The sequence below is a fragment of the Pezoporus flaviventris genome, unplaced genomic scaffold (assembly GCF_033815535.1).
Source record: "Pezoporus flaviventris isolate CSIRO_AGI_PZ_B2104156 unplaced genomic scaffold, CSIRO_AGI_Pfla_v1 ptg000041l, whole genome shotgun sequence".
NCBI classification, from domain to species: Eukaryota; Metazoa; Chordata; class Aves; order Psittaciformes; family Psittacidae; genus Pezoporus; species Pezoporus flaviventris.
The window spans coordinates 5807757-5823411 of NW_026892589.1; the positions used below are offsets into that span (position 1 = coordinate 5807757).

General features: G+C 40.7%; 1 protein-coding gene across 5 annotated transcripts in view; it reads right to left on the bottom strand.

Annotated features, from left to right (window-relative positions):
- CLTCL1 (clathrin heavy chain like 1) overlaps positions 1-15655 on the bottom strand; it is a 36805-nt gene continuing 21150 nt past the window's right edge. The window contains exons 16-34 of one of the 5 annotated variants that reach the window (XR_009745694.1): positions 15276-15418; positions 14445-14679; positions 12457-12579; positions 11905-12050; positions 11340-11523; positions 10588-10780; positions 9932-10089; positions 9674-9838; positions 9221-9328; positions 8719-8886; positions 8486-8635; positions 7570-7701; positions 7109-7219; positions 6382-6552; positions 5373-5594; positions 4659-4679; positions 2351-2426; positions 1857-1991; positions 1194-1332 (exon numbers count right to left, since the gene is read on the bottom strand). Coding sequence is in view for 3 of the 5 variants with exons in the window: in XM_061466045.1 (XP_061322029.1) it covers positions 1217-1332; positions 2351-2426; positions 4659-4679; positions 5373-5594; positions 6382-6552; positions 7109-7219; positions 7570-7701; positions 8486-8635; positions 8719-8886; positions 9221-9328; positions 9674-9838; positions 9932-10089; positions 10588-10780; positions 11340-11523; positions 11905-12050; positions 12457-12579; positions 14445-14679; positions 15276-15418 (2622 nt within the window). In the remaining 2 variants the exon portion in view is untranslated. Of the gene's footprint in view, positions 1333-1856; positions 1992-2350; positions 2427-4658; positions 4680-5372; positions 5595-6381; positions 6553-7108; positions 7220-7569; positions 7702-8485; positions 8636-8718; positions 8887-9220; positions 9329-9673; positions 9839-9931; positions 10090-10587; positions 10781-11339; positions 11524-11904; positions 12051-12456; positions 12580-14444; positions 14680-15275; positions 15419-15655 lie in introns of all 5 variants that reach the window. The other 4 variants (XM_061466045.1, XR_009745695.1, XM_061466047.1 and 1 more) reach the window with 4 other exon arrangements.

The window sequence follows — 15655 nt, forward strand, 5'->3', positions numbered from 1 at the left end:
TACTGCAGTTTTACATTTATAGTTGGACTTTTATAATATTCAAGATTAGCACAAGATTCATAACCATAAATTATACATTGTTATCTAAGTACATAAAACGTTAATGATACATGTATTTGAAGTGGCATGAAGTAATAATACATCCCTGTTGGCATTCTCAAAGAACGAGGTGGGTGATGGACATGCTGTTGATACAACTGCAGCATAGCAGAACCGAGTCACCGCACCCTGGGAGTTCAGGTGGTGCTGACTCTGCCCACCAGACAGGGGCAGAACACGGCGTGGCAGGAAGCCAATGCCAGAATCAGTTAAAGGTGCAAATAAGATGTCAGGATTTGGGCCCTTCCTACTGCCTCAGTATTTTAGCAGTGCCCCCCTCCCCAGCCCTGACACTGGACACTTGCATCTCTACTACTTTGGCAGCCCATGCACACTCCAATGTTCACTTGCCACACATAGCTGAGGTTTCCTTTAGTACCATTTAACGTCAATAAGTAACATGCTCTCTTCTTGTTAAACAAGAAGGATCTGGGAAGTGTTTGCTCTCTGGCATGAGAAGATTTATTTTCTTCAAGTCTCAGATCTACTCCAGAAAAATAGAGAACAGACTCCAACAGCATTGAACCCCAACAGCATTATTGTCCAGAAAAGGAAACTTTCCCAATATTCCTCTAAACATTCAGAGCACAAGTATTAGAAAGCCCATTTTCTTTTGCATGTAAGAGTGCAAATAAAATGGGGTACTCAGATGTACACAAGCTTTCAACAATTCATTATTAACGAGATGCTTCACTGAATTGTTAACAACCCTGCTACTTCAGTAGCTTCAGCTAAAGCTTTAACAACTTGGTGCCAGGCAATTTCCCAGCTGCCTTCAATGGGCTTTGCAAAAGAAAGAAAAAATATGCTCTCTTCTCCCTGGCCTCAAGCAGTTATTGCTATATGAGTTAGTGAAATAGTGCCTTAACTTCAGACAAGAGTCTCACAATGTCATTAACAAAAGCTGCCTTTCAGAGGTTGAAATGTAACCGGACAATAATCAATAAATAACAGTAACAGGCATCCCGTTGAAGTCTCCTCACTGAGCCAGGCAGCAAGTGTGTTCAGCCAACAGAAGGTCATCTGTGCCTTTAGAACCATTGTACACTTCTTGGAGAAGTTAAAAAGGGACGGGAAAGAAGAGAACAGAGACAGTGAAGGTCTGTCAGAGAGCTAGTTACATATTGAAACCATAAACAGGCGGCTGGGTGAATCCTGGTGCTGTGTATCCATATGGGAAGTTTGCCTGGGGAGGTACTGCACTTGGGCCTGCTGTTAACATCAGCTGCTGGCCTAGAAAAGCATGAGGGGAAAAAAGAAGAAAGTTAGTTTAAAAATCCAAACTTCCCTAATGTTAGGTGTACTATGGGACAGGATTACAGGCTTTAACTAAACGTCAGCCACTATGCGAGCACACACTAACAAATCATACTGTTACTCAACATGCACTGTGGAGTGGGCACCTAGGCCATCTGCTCTTGCTACCACAAAACTACAAAAGCAAGGCAGGACTCTGGGCGAAGATAAGTATTAAACTGATCTTGAAGGTATGATAAACATGGCTTGTTTTGAACACACCACACTGAAAGCCAAACAAATTGATACTGTGTAATCCATGCATGGTCAGAACTGAAGAGTAAAGCAATTCAAGAACATAGTTAGATCTGTTAGGTCTCACAGTCTGGAGAATGTTGCAGAAGGCCTGAAGATACCTAGACAGATTTGTCTTCATCACTAGGACCACACATGCCTCATGCATATGTTAAATTCAGGTTAACATTTACATCAGACAGTAACCAGTCACATCCTTCCCTTACCAGCCACTTCTAGGTGCTTGTTAGCAGAATGCCTCTTCAGAAGGGCTTCTAAAATAGCAGCACACTTGAGGGCAGCCATGCTTTTTTGGCTGCACGTGTCTTAAAATGGGTGAGCTAGAAAGCCAGTCTGCCTTTCTACTTGGAAGAGCAGAAAGCAGACACATTCCTCTTAGACAGGAATGACAGGAGGAATTGACATGCCAAGTTATTCCTGGGGTTGTGCACACCTTGGTACCCCCTGTCCTGTTACCATACTGAAAGACTATTCCTAAGCTAGAGTTCTGAGCCATGTACAAGGAGCAATACTTTAGCTGAAAAGTATAAGTACTGTAAGAGTGGATGTCACTTCCACATATGCAGTTCATCTGGCAGAGACAACCATTTTATGATCTAGTTGAAACCAGTTTGCTTTGACGGGAGGTAGCATTTTAAGTTACCTCCACAAAGAGAGACCAGAGTGACAACAGGTAATTAAAACCAAGTCTTTCACCTACCAAATACTATTGGAGTGGGTTCAGTTACTTGTTCCTCTTCTTTTCTTAGGCTTTCAGAAGCATCAAGTTTATCCACCTACATTGAAGTGAACAGGAGATTCATGAAGACCTTGTCTAGGAATTGCACCATTGTGTGAAGCTTTTCATGCCTGGTACCTTAGCTAGCAAGTGCTCCTGTTATTAGTCCAAATCGGAGACTATGAAAGTCTGCCTGTTCCTAGCAAACTATGTTGCAAACTTGCCCTCCCAATTTCTTTAGGTTTATTGCAATAAGCAATAGTTATCAAGCATAGCTGAGGTCATCATTACCTTCAACAGAAACACTTTTTGGGGCCCTGTTCTAGTCACTGGTAACTTCATGACCCAAAAAACAAGCCCACCAAATTTCAGTTTCAAGCATGATCTCAAATGAGCCTAATCTACACTTAACTGTTAACTTGCTCTTCCTCTCTTCTGCAATGAGAGCGCCCAGATATTTGAAAATACTCCAGACCCATGAAGTTTGATCCTATGTAGGACTAAAGCCTAACCTGACCTGCAGAGTACTGGTTTAACCATATTCGTTTCACATAGACTCCTTCTAAAGGAAAATCTAGAACCATCACAGAAAGTGGTCTAGTAGTAGTGGCTTTATACACGTCTCAGTGTTGTGCCAAATAAAGCTCTGTTCATGCTAAACACATTTGTGAAAGTGCTACACTAAATAATGCAGAAGCCCTGAACACAGCTTTGAAATGTGGGAGGGCAGGGGGAGTAAACTGAGAAAGCAACACTACCTTCCTCCTCTCAGTTTTAACAAGTTATGTTTTCCGTAAGAGAGCCATTGACACTAAAGACTGCAATGCAAAAAATACCACACAGCTTCACATCCGGATACAGGCAGTTCTTTCACTATATTTCACTATTCTTTCACTGTATTTCACTTATCCTCCTTTCCCACTTCAAGGATCAGTATCTGGTCTGAGAAGAGCTGCAAGAAGGGGTCTTTAATATACTTCAGGGATGTTATCTAGATCTGGTGTTTAACAGTTCCCTGGACTTTTTGAAGTTTGCAATTCAAATCAGTAATTTGAGTGGCACTAGGTCTCCAGTGATAGCTGCCAGCCTAACAGCTCTTCAGGATAACACTTAAAACTGGTGTTACAAATACTATGCAGATTACTACGGATCAAAGCAACGGAGAGCTACCAGTTACAAAACTGGTATTGCTCTACTTATGACCTGGGATTCCCACTGTCTCTTCACTGCTCCCATAAGGCACTACAGAACTTTGAGCAGAAGTACAGTTACTCCCTCTGATGGAGAAACAGCAAGCATGCAGAGAGCAGACATCCTGCAGAAGGGACAAAGCAGCTCTCTGGAAAAGCCTAAACGTCTGTCTGCTTTGCTGCCTAGAAGTGATGTTGTTCAAAAGGTTTCCAAATGAGTGTCATAAGCCTGTGTGTGCCTGGCCCCTTGCAGGACATAGGTTACTCTGTGCTTTAACACCTCATTATGCATACAAGAAATGTAAGTTTTAGAAGACATACACACCTTTGCTGATAAACTAGTCTATTCTTTTGTACTTTTGAAGTTAGTTACGTGACAATTTTAGACACACCACATTTATAAAGCCCATTCTCCAGTTCCATGTTTTGCAGTTAATTCAACAGACTAAATTAGTTCCACTGTAAACCACTTTCACCATGCAGATTTTCCTTCCGGTAAGTTATCCCGTATTTAGTACACATGATTACTTGTAAATCCAACCAGCAGATTAAAAAACATTATTTTAGACCTAAACCTCACATGAAAGTTCAGGTGAAGTTCTGTGGCAAGTTTCTCAGCAGAAGACGATGAGGAGGTGGTGTTTTAGATCTGTGCAACTACCTTCATTATACTAACAGGCAAGAAGTTTACAGAAGCTTTATGCTACTATTCAAAGTCATAATGCCTGAAAGACTGCACACTTCAGTGATCTACAGGGTAACAAACAATTTTCACTTGGAACAAATCCCATTACATGGCAACTGCTTTTGTTTACTTAAGAACATCCTCCCCACCACAAGATAGCTGTAATATATCAAACAGGAGCCCAAACATGCAAGTCCTCCGCAATCGCTTGTTTCCCACAAAGAGGAACAGAATCTGGTTGGATTTTCAAGTTGTTTGTGAACAGTTATCCTTTTAGCATTAGAAAGTGAACAGGAAATGAGTTAGAGCTAAATTACACTGCTCTTCTGGCAGAAGCTACAGCTAGATTCCTGTAAAAGAAACTCGGGGTATTGAGGGACACAAATGAACACAGAGTTTGAAATCAGAGTGTCACCTTATAGAACAGCCCATCAACCTGCAAGAAAATTCAGAGGGGAATACTTAACATGATATGATTAGAAGCAACCTAAAGCAGTCACTTTTATTTTACTTATTTTAATGGAGTTCTTTACAGTCCTATGATGTCCTATGCAACCATAGATCCTTCTAAGGAAAGATCTTAGCTTAGTATCTTACAGCTGTTTGAGACAAGCATTTCAGGACCATATATGATCAGAGTATCTCTTCTAACTGAGGACTAGCTATTGGCACCAGTATTGTACAGCCAGACTAAAGTTATGTTTTCCATTAAAAAAAAATCTTCAGCAGACTACTCCTATGGCTGACATAGGAATAGCATGTAATATTAACTACTCAAAAGCTACATTCTCTGTAACAAGAGTACTTTCATAGTTAAAAGTAAACAGTGATACAGCGCACCCTCACCAGAGATTTTCAGTTTCAACTATGGAGCTGCTCTGAAAAAGTACAGTTGCTTACATCCACTGTTAAAAACACAAGTTTAACTAGACACCTTTCAAGTCCCAATGTGTCTATTTATAAGATTTGCTAGCTAGCCTGAAATGATGAAACCCACAGAAGTTTATATAAGACTTTGTCTTATGAGAAACAACAATATTCCAAATATATGCAAAAAAGCTCTGGTTTACATAATGCTAATCACCCAGCAGACTAGAAGTGTCAGCTTCTTAGCCTATGCAATACTCACTTTGGTAAGGTACTCTCTCATCACTTGGATGAAATAAGGCATTGCAAAGTCCATGATGTTATGCCTCCATGCCAACTCAAGTACTACATCTGGGTGTAGCAAGTCGTAACATGTGAAAAGGCAGGCTGCAAAGCACTCCTGCTTGCCTTCTTCCAGGAACCACTGAAGCAGCTTCTCAGCTAGCTCTGCATCTTTGGACTCTGCAGCATACTGCATAGCATCCTACAGAAAAGAACAGCAGTTAAGCTTGGCTGTTGCATCTTGCTCTACACCTTATGTGTACAGTATTGCTAAATAGAGAAGCCAGGTATCTGGCATGCCATCAAGTTAGTCTTTAGCTTGACCCCTACAGAACATGACTGGTGTTATACTACATGCACCAAGTTAAGTCCTCTTATTTTGAGGCAACCCAGATACTTGTATATTAACATTATCCATCAGGCTTTCCTTAAGTACCTGAAGTAACCCAGTGAGATTTTGCTCAGTTTTGTAGCAGAGAAGTAAACAATCTTGCTGGTAACCCACCTATCTCACTATTGGATATTAAGGACTGCCCAAAACAGAAGAGATTATTCCATCAACTGTTCACTATGTGGCAAGATGAAAGACTATTTGCCAGCTCTCCAACACAGTAGGTAAAACCTGGTCCATGTGAACTCACTATGAGCTTGAAGACTATACCACTGCTCTCATGTTTCATCTGCACCCTTACAAGGAAGTCTTCAGTTCTGTAGAGGATGTTCTGTACCAATACAGATCACTGTCAGATGCCCACTGATATAGACAGAACTCCAAATACAGAATAACATTATGAAATTAGATTTAGGATATACATTAGAAATTACAAAACACTTCTTCTCTAGAAGTCTTTCCTTAAACTTAAGTGAAGGGCAAAGACAAATTAGAACTCCAAACCTGAAACTAGCAAAACATACTTAGTATCCAGAAGATGTACACTTTATAGCTCAGACTTATTTGACCATCAGGGAGAAAGGATGCATTAACTCACCTTATACAGACGGTCTTTCTTGCACAGCTCCACACTCTGCTTCCAGCGGTTGTTACCCTTATACAAGTATGCTGCAATACGCCTAAATTCAATTAGTTCATGCTTTTCCAGACGTTGAGCCAACGTTATGTTATCAAAGTTGTCATAGGCATCAATGGAAGCTCTCAAACCCTGTTTGAGAGAAAGTTGTTACACATGCTTCCGGATAGTCGCAGACAAGAACTACAGTAGAAAGCACCTAAGCATGGTGCACAAGTGTTTAGGTTCTGCCAGCTGGATGCTGATACTATGGCTACAGCTTGTTTACTCTGTGTACCTCATACATCTCTCCAAAAGATGATTTTTAACAAAGCAAGATGCTAACTTGGTCATACTGACTCCATAGAACAGAGAAGCTAGTTACCTTAAGACAAAGCATCTTCCAAATAGCAGCCAGTTGGGCGAGAAGCAAATCTGTTTGCAGAAGTATTGCCCAGAGGAGTACAGACACTGACCTTTGTGAAGTCTGTTCTGAGGAAAACGACTCTGGCACCTGCTTTGTTTGCAAATCAGTGTCTCAAGACTCCTGTCTGCAAAGGACCCAATTCTACCCCCACTCCCACTGTATTGCAGAAGTTGTCTTCTACTCAAAAGAATTACTGTGTCAGCTCGGGAATAACCAAACTATAGCCTTTGTTGTTGGAGAAAGAAAAGCATCAGGCCTAGCAATCTACTTTGTGGGGCTCACCTGGAAATCTTCCTCCTCTGTTAAAAGGTTGTTTAGAGCTTCATTAACTCCTTTGTTGTTGTGGTTCTGGACTGAACGTAGATAAGGCTTTACTAAAAGTAGCTGATTAACCTGGAATTAAGAGATTTCCAATATGAGTGTACCAACCCAAACTATTCTATGATTCTATGACACTTCTTACTGTCATAATAATCTGAAACAGATTCTCACTTGTTATTGCAAGAGTTTGTGCTTACTGTCACATGGCTTCAACGCATCTTGTATTGCTGGAAGTAAAATAAAACAGCCCCCTATGCCAGTTACACAAGCTCTTCCAATGTTTCCCATATCAAACCAGGATCAGGTTGCTTCTCAGTCCTTTGTACTGAAGGCAAAGCTACCTAGACAGATGTCAACCCTTTTTTCCAGCCAGAGACTTGAGCAAGAGTATTTCTTGTTCATCTACCATCTCCCGAACTCACCTTTGAGAAAAAATTGACTGTCCTGGTGTGATCCAGTCGTGGAGATAATACAAGCAGGAGATCATTGATCAGCAGAGGTTTGTAGTCCAAGTAGAACTGCAAGGCTTTGTAGTACAGCTCCACATTGGCAACCTGATGTGGATAAACACATCAAGTAAGCCTAAAGGTGCTTAGTTGGGACCACTTAACTCGGCACAAAATTTATCTGACTCCTAAATAAAAGCTGAAGTTTCCTTCTAGAGGCCAGAAGTGCTATACCTACATGCAGAATTATTTATCTTATGACTGCTTGTGCCATCTGCTTCCAGATGGCACAAGTCACAAGCTTACCAGGGGTAGTACAAACTAATTCTAACCCATCCACAGTTGAAAAGATCCTGGCACATCCAAGATCCCACTACAGCTAATGTGACCATTTGCTGAACTCCTGAAACCAGTAAAGGCTGTAGCCTTGTTGCCTTGAAACCCTTAAGACCAGTAAGAATGCATTCAGTCTCAAATCTTGTCTAAACTATCCATCGTTCACTATTCTCACGAGACCACAATTCTCACACTGAAGCAGCTGGAAACATTTGCAGAGATCTTTCAAAACCAGTTACAGCCTCAGACTAAGCCTGCAGCCAGCTCAAAGGTATTAACGAGTTTATGCCTCTTGCTTGTGACCTATGATCCTGAGCAGTCTCTGAAAACATTGTGCTTGCGGCTGCCACTCAACAAAATGTGCTGCACAGCAGAAAATGAAGGCTATAAGATTAGATTAATTCTTGTGGTAAACTGATGGGAAATTGCTTTAAGTACAGCAGGAAAACAGAGTAGTAGCTTAAGCAAACTCATTCTCAAAATAGCAATTCTGTTGTGCATTTTTGTCTTAATTCTGAAAGAAGCTTTCAGCACTTTCAGTTAACTAGTTACTTACCTTAGCAATTATGTCTTTAAACTGTCCTTCTTTCCAGGCATCAGTGGGATGATTCATCATAGTGATTATTGCATTGTCATACTCCTCATACTTGTCATAGAGGAATACAAGTTCTGCCCAGAGATGAGCCTGTTCTGCAGCTCTGAGCACCTAATAAAACCAAACAAAAACATCAGTGTGATTCACTGACAGCTTCCCACCTGCACTTGCAGTCTAGCTAGCTTACTGCATACCTTTGGAATATTAACTCTAGACCAGAAGAGCTCCAGATGTTCCCTCATTTTCTGAGGCTTGAATTTGGAGTATAAGATGGCAAGTTCAGTAAACATGCCCATGTGAGCACGCTCTAGGCCCAAAGCGGCTTCCAAAAGGCCAATCAGTTCTTCAAAATATCCACGATCCTGGATGTTTGGAAAACAAGGATTAATTGTAAATTCATGACCGAGTGGCACTTAAATGCATATTTACTTACATCCAACATGCTTTTTCTCTCCAAACGAGAGTGCTTAGACATTATTCCAGTGAGAAAACAGAATTGTAAAAGATGGGACAGTGAAAACCATCACCCTTGCATTTACTACAGAAAAAATTGCATGCAGCTATTAAGAAATGGAGGTGGAGGAAGAATGAATTTAAACATCAGCCCCGCAGAGCGGGAGGTGTTATCTGTGACCACGTCAGCAGCAGATACAAGTATGCTGTCTAGAGACTTCTAGGATTTTACAGTAGTCTAACCTGATAGTAGCTGATCAGCTCTTCAAGCTCATCAGCATGGATGACTATGTGTAAACCACCAATCTGTGCCAAGCGGAATTCTTCTCCATCCACACAGGCAAAGCACACCTGTAATGAAAGTTAGCAATAGTCAGTTAACAGCAGAACACAGCAATGCTTAATCTCCTTATATTAAAGGGAAACTTTATTTGCAAACCTTTACCAAATGTGAGGCTTACGTACAGCTCCAAGTTGGTATTTCTATAATGCTTGTTCTGGTATTGAAGTCTCTGATTTTGCATCGTTTTGAAATTCAGCTTTATCATGTTGGGTGAAATTACAGCTTATAAAGCTACAGACACACTCTATAGCCAGAAGCAGTTAGCAAGCTACTATCAGAACTAAAGCAAGATGCTCAGAAGCAACAATAAAGCACATTTCTGAAGGCTATTAATAAACTTGAGTTTAAGTTACCTCTTTCCATGTCCTTGTGCTATTGGCTTTGCGGCCGCTGTCCACTGCTGCCTGATACTCTCCAAGGTGCACCAAGGTAGATGCCAGGCGAGCAAAGTTAGACACATTGTTATAGAGTAGTTTTGCAGCCTCATACATCCCCTCTTCGTAACAGCGATCACCAACCTGGATTAGAAGTTCAAGGTAAACAAAGGTAACAGCAAGAATCAGGAATCAGCTATGTAGCATCATACATGGTTCTTGTGGATTAAGACATACCTGTTGTATATGGGCATTATTAGGGCCACTAATGAACTCTTCTAGTTCTGACAGACGATTTGTTTTTGCCAAAGCAAAAATAAGTTCTGTCTCTACATAGGACTCTCTAGCCTTCTTCCTGGCCATCTGCAAGAACTTGACAAGGTCCTCCCAGTTATCTTGAAGAGAGAAAAGATATTTAAGGTCCTCTATTTAGTCATTCTGTATATTGCTCACCTTGCCCACCTTAAGAACAGCTTTTACTAGTAGCCTCAAGAATTTCCTCCATCACAACACTAAGCCATTTGCATTTGAGTTACAGAATTCCCTGCTAAGCACCAAGTCACCTTCACGTAAGGCTGAACTTCTTGCAATTATTCTACAATCCAACTGGCAAGAGATTCTGCCACATACAGCTAAATAAATACATTGCACTTGGCAATATTTTAGGTAATACCAGTCCAAATTATCTCCACAGGAAGGTCTATCTTTGGCACACCAACACAGACAAGCTTGTTGACAGGAATTTCGCTAAACATGGACTCACTGACTCCACGCACTCACTGTTCCCATTTCCTCTGAAACAGAATTTGTAAGCCTCAAGAATCTCTGCTACTTTATGTAGATGCAATAACCTAGCCCATCTCAATCTTAAGTTTGAGGATGCTTTGCCTTACCATTTCTGTTTGCTGCTTGAACAACCTCCATGTAGGCAGATGGATCATCTGCCTTTATATAGGAGTCAATGGCTTCTTTCACCAAGTCCTTCTGGAGCTGTGCTCTGGCTAGCTGGCTCCATACTGCTGGTTCATTACACCGCTCTGCAAATTCATAAGCACGGTCCAAGTTGCCAATGTGCTCAATCAGCACCTGTTTGAAATTGAAGTTGCAAGTTAAAAATCAAAGCTTTATAACATTGTCCTTTCTAACAGAACTCCTCCTTCATGTGTAGATACTGTTCTGTGTAAGCAATGTGAAGCTAACTGCTTTTAGAACAACCATTTGTGCCCAGTGAAGCAGAGGCAGCAAGAATAAGACTCTTACTGCTACTGATTTCTCCTCTACCTTACAGGAGTCAGTATTGGTGGCCTGAACATAATGCCTAGTAGCATTTGCTTCTCCTGCACCTTTCAAGTACAAGTCTCCAAGGCAGTCACTCTGAATCAAATGCAGTGCACATACCTCAAGCACGTAAGTGCAAAACCCCAAAAGCTTTTTATTATTTTGACGAGATCAGCCTCTGAAGTCTTACTTTGACCTTTTTTTGCTGTTCTTTGTATATAATCCCACTTCTCCCTGCAACTTGGTATCACACATGATCTGCACTCTCAAGTCTTAATGATTTAAGTGATGATCACTCCTTGAGACTCGATAACAGTATACATTCTATTACTGGTATTCTATACCTTCATGCAGAAACCAACCTCACCTGAATTGCTGAAGTATTAACATCAAATTTTCTGAATATAGCAAAGGCTTCTTCATATAGCTCATTACTGATGGCAATGTTTGCAATATCTGGGGCATCATAGTTATCCAGCCGATTGATGTATTCCATCACACGAGTGCGGTCAGCCTTAATGGCAGTCAGGATCAGCAGATTCTGGAGATTCCTTTGGTTAACAGAAGGCATGGGCTATAAGCACTGCAGGTAACACCTGCCTGAGTGACATATATTGTACATGCAAAAAATATACCCGCTTGCTGTCACTAGCGACCACCTTTCATCCCCAGATTGAGAACCAGAGATACTTGCCTTCAGAAAAATTGCTTACCCACTATCAAGTGTTTTCTCAACACATCACTGCTAACTGCATGGTGTGAACTAGCTCTGTTCTTAAAGCACAGAGCACTTTTCCTGCTTTTTCACCTGATTACACACATTTAAGAGTGCTTATGTGTTACAACTAAGAGACCTACTAATAACTCAGGTCACTTCAACCTTAAAAAAGGCACTTAATAGACTAAACTTGTGGACAAAGCTTTCTTCTTACCTGTGTTCACTGAATACAGAATTATCCAAGACAATTTTTTCCAGTAACTCAATCAATTCATTAGGCAGGTCAGCAGTCATGAAAGCTTTCACAGTTACAGAAACCTCCTCTGGATCCTGTGTTTCTGATAAAGCTGTTTGGACAACCTGGTTTTGAAGGCAGGAAAGAATAAGTATTTTCCACAAATGAGAAAATTTCCAACCTATTCCAGTGAACCACAAATTAAGGCTACAGAACTTCAGAATATTTCATAACAGACAGCAAGAAAGAGCCACTTCTATAGTGGATACAGCTATTAAAGTCACACCCTGGGTCTGTACATGGAGAAATTCACTAGACACAGGTCAGTCCACAGGACTGAAATAATATCTTCCTGGTAATTAAATTTTCTGACCATGAAGGTCAGAATTAGTACCTGCCATTCACAGTTACAAATTTCTGTATGGTTGAGATGGTGCCTCTGGAAACCTTGCTGAATAAGAGACAGTTACTTTAGTGCTCCATAATGTTTCTTAAACATCCTGACCTGAAAGTTCAGCCTTCATGCTGTACCTGGTCAATAAGCTGCCGCCTGAATGGGTTGTTTTCTTCCAGAACATTTGCCCAGAGCTCAGGGTCCTTCCTGCGCACCAGATAGCGAGCCTCACTCTTAAACAGTGAGTTCTCATTGCAGACCTGAAGGAGGAGTTACAAACATTAGCATTAATGTGAAGAGTCAGTACCACAAGACATATTTAACTAGCTATGAATCAGACAGTCTAGAAGACTGACTAGAACTAATTGCCAACCAATGCTAAATGTCACAGACAGGTTCTTACCCAACCTCTGATCTGGAAGGCTCATGGAGAAGGTCTCCAGCAGAGTTTCTATAGCTTCTCTTGGTTTTGCCCGACATAAATACTGTGACAGTGGCTTCACAGTAACTATTTGCTTCTGTCTGAAGTGAAGACCTGCAGAAGCCTGAAGAACTGAAGTTTTATATCTAAAAAGGGAGCCACTTGCCTGGGCAGTGTTAAGTAGTGAACTGAGGAATAGTGCTGGTGTTTAAAGCTAGAAATAGGTTACAGGTTTGGTGTCATTAGCTTTACACTAGAAGTGTTCAGAGTAGCAAGTGGCTTATATTCCTCTGTTGAAATGTTAAGGGCACAGAATAAATGTGAAATCTCTTATAGAAGTGCAGCAAGGAAGAGTTATGAGTTACGATCCTGTTAGTACCACTAGCTTCAATTTTCAACTATAAGAGTAGAAACCCGAAGGCCTATTTGATTTTCTACTAATAGGACATGTTTTGTTAGTTTCCAAATTAGCTCCTGGAATCTCAAATATTTTGCTGTAAGCAAATCAGTAGTAGCACAATTTTGCTTTATGTTGTACACCTACTAGTTGCAGCAGTTGAGCCCCCTTCTAAGAAGCAACAAAGTCTGAAGAAAAATTCTTACAGGAGGATAATCCTTTCATAACCAGAAACACCTGCTCAGAACATCAGTTCAAGGAAGAAATTGGTACTGATGGGTTTTTATGGTTAACCAGAAAGTTAAACCTTATCCTAGCAATGTTTCCTAGTAAAAAAAACCAAAACCTAAGAGCCACCTTCATATCCCAAAATAAGAGCTGTGCATAGCCAGCCATTTCTTTTTACAGCTACAAAGAAGCTACTACTTCAAAAATAGATGCCTCAGGCTGGAAAGTCATCCACTTTCAGCAGCAAGCCTAGATTATACCACCATTCTAACACTCACAGCATAGGCCTTGTCAGGGAACAGCATTTATTTCCCTTCAAACAGGACAAAATGGCTAGTTCTTACCCCCACACAGCTGACATTCTTGCACATACTAGTGTGGAAGTGCAGGTAGGAGGAGGAGAATGTTTTCTTTCTCAAGTCACAAACACTACAGTCTGATGTTAAGCTCTGGTGTACAGTTTGAGGCTAGGATGTGTTTGCAGAACCCTGGGAATTTCACTTACCCCTGGACTTCTGAGGGAGGTTCTAAGAATCAACAAGCTTAAGATAGCAGAGGAATGCTATCAGGGTAAGTCCTTGCAGTTTGACTGTCAACATTTATTTTCCTTATTCTAGTTAAATAATGGAGCAATGTAACTAAGGGTCAGCCACAGTAAGGGAAAATTACAAGTCCCATTCTAGTTTCAGGGAAGTTTTTTCTCCCACTGTAGAGTCAGGCAGGTCCCTTCTGCTGATCAAGTGCTCAAGGCTCAAAAAAGAACACAAATTAACAAAGCTTTAACATTAGGCATGTTCATTACTTGAGCCCAGTAAACTATTTAGTTTTGAGCAGAATCAGTGGATGAAAGACATGAACGGTACCTTAAAGGTGCAGAGTTAAACAATTTCAGTTTGGACACAAAGCATAGGAGTTCTGATCAACATAAAAATTACTGTCTCCATATAAAAGAACCTGTCTACCTCAACTCCTGAGAATATAAGACAGGATTCTGCAAATGTTAGACAAATAGCCAGCTAGGATTCCACTTCAGGCAGCAAGTAGTTCTTTAACATGTTTATAAATGCAGTTTTTCTAACCTTTATGAGTTCCAGATCACATTGCCCTCTCTCATAAGCAACGCAGGCAAGATGAGGGTCCCTCTTTTCACAATATTTGCCAACTACACGGCTGTCATAGTAAGGATTCTCACGAAGGAACCTCTCTGGATTATTATTACTGTCAATGTAGATTTTGGCCAAGGCATTATGAGTTGCAGGTTCTTCACAGCCTTCATGAATCCTTGATTCAAGCCATGGCAACAGCAGCTTAAGCCTTTGAAGAAGCAAACATTTTAGGTTTATAAGTCAGACTGAGGTATGCTTGACAGCTACCCATTAATACCTGGCTTTCCCATCAAGAAAGTCTGCTGGTTAGACTTAAAAGCAAAGACCAGCCAGTTGTTTTTAACAAGTCTGAGATGAATGGAGGGCAGATCTGCAGTTTACCATCAGGGGAGGCTGCAGATGCCCCTAATTTTGCAGTCTTTCAGTTGTTCTATGAGCTGGCTCTTCATACTTAAAGCTATTTGTTCATTTTACAAGTAACTACAAGCTAATTACACAAGTTGCTGTGTGCCTACAAGATGACTGTTAAGACAGTTTTATTCAGATTTACTTCAAAGGCAAACCCCATGGTTGGCTGTACAGGAAGTGTTCAAAAGTCATGTTATCCATCATGCAGTGCTGTCAGACACTCCTATATGGCCCAAATAATCAAGAGTGACTAACAAATCTAAGCTGCTTTTCTATAAGGAAACATAACACAATATTAGCATTGTATCATTCAACAAAACTTCATCCAATCCAACATGGGTGTATAGCAGGGTCATGAAAGCCCAACACTGGTGTCTACAGATACATTAGTGTTACCGATTTCTTTTTTCCACTTCAGCCACCAGCTCATCTGTTGAGAACTGGCCTCTAACCACCATGATCAAGTTCTTAATGACATCTTCAGAACAATCCACATCAAGAAGCCCTCCAACCACTGCCGGTATACGGCTAGGATTCACCTAGAATAAGCCACCATCATTAAAATTAGTTATTAGATTTATTAATAACCCACACCCAGTCTTCCACAAGGGGAATTTCTAGTTAACAATTTAAACTATGCTTTAGAGCAGAGAATTTTAAGTTACTAAGACATCTGTATAGACACTCCAGGAAAAACTACACTTACAGGTTTGTAATAGACAAAAGGCTCTGCATGGTGTATGAGCATAAAAAAATGCAGCAGATCTGCTTTATTC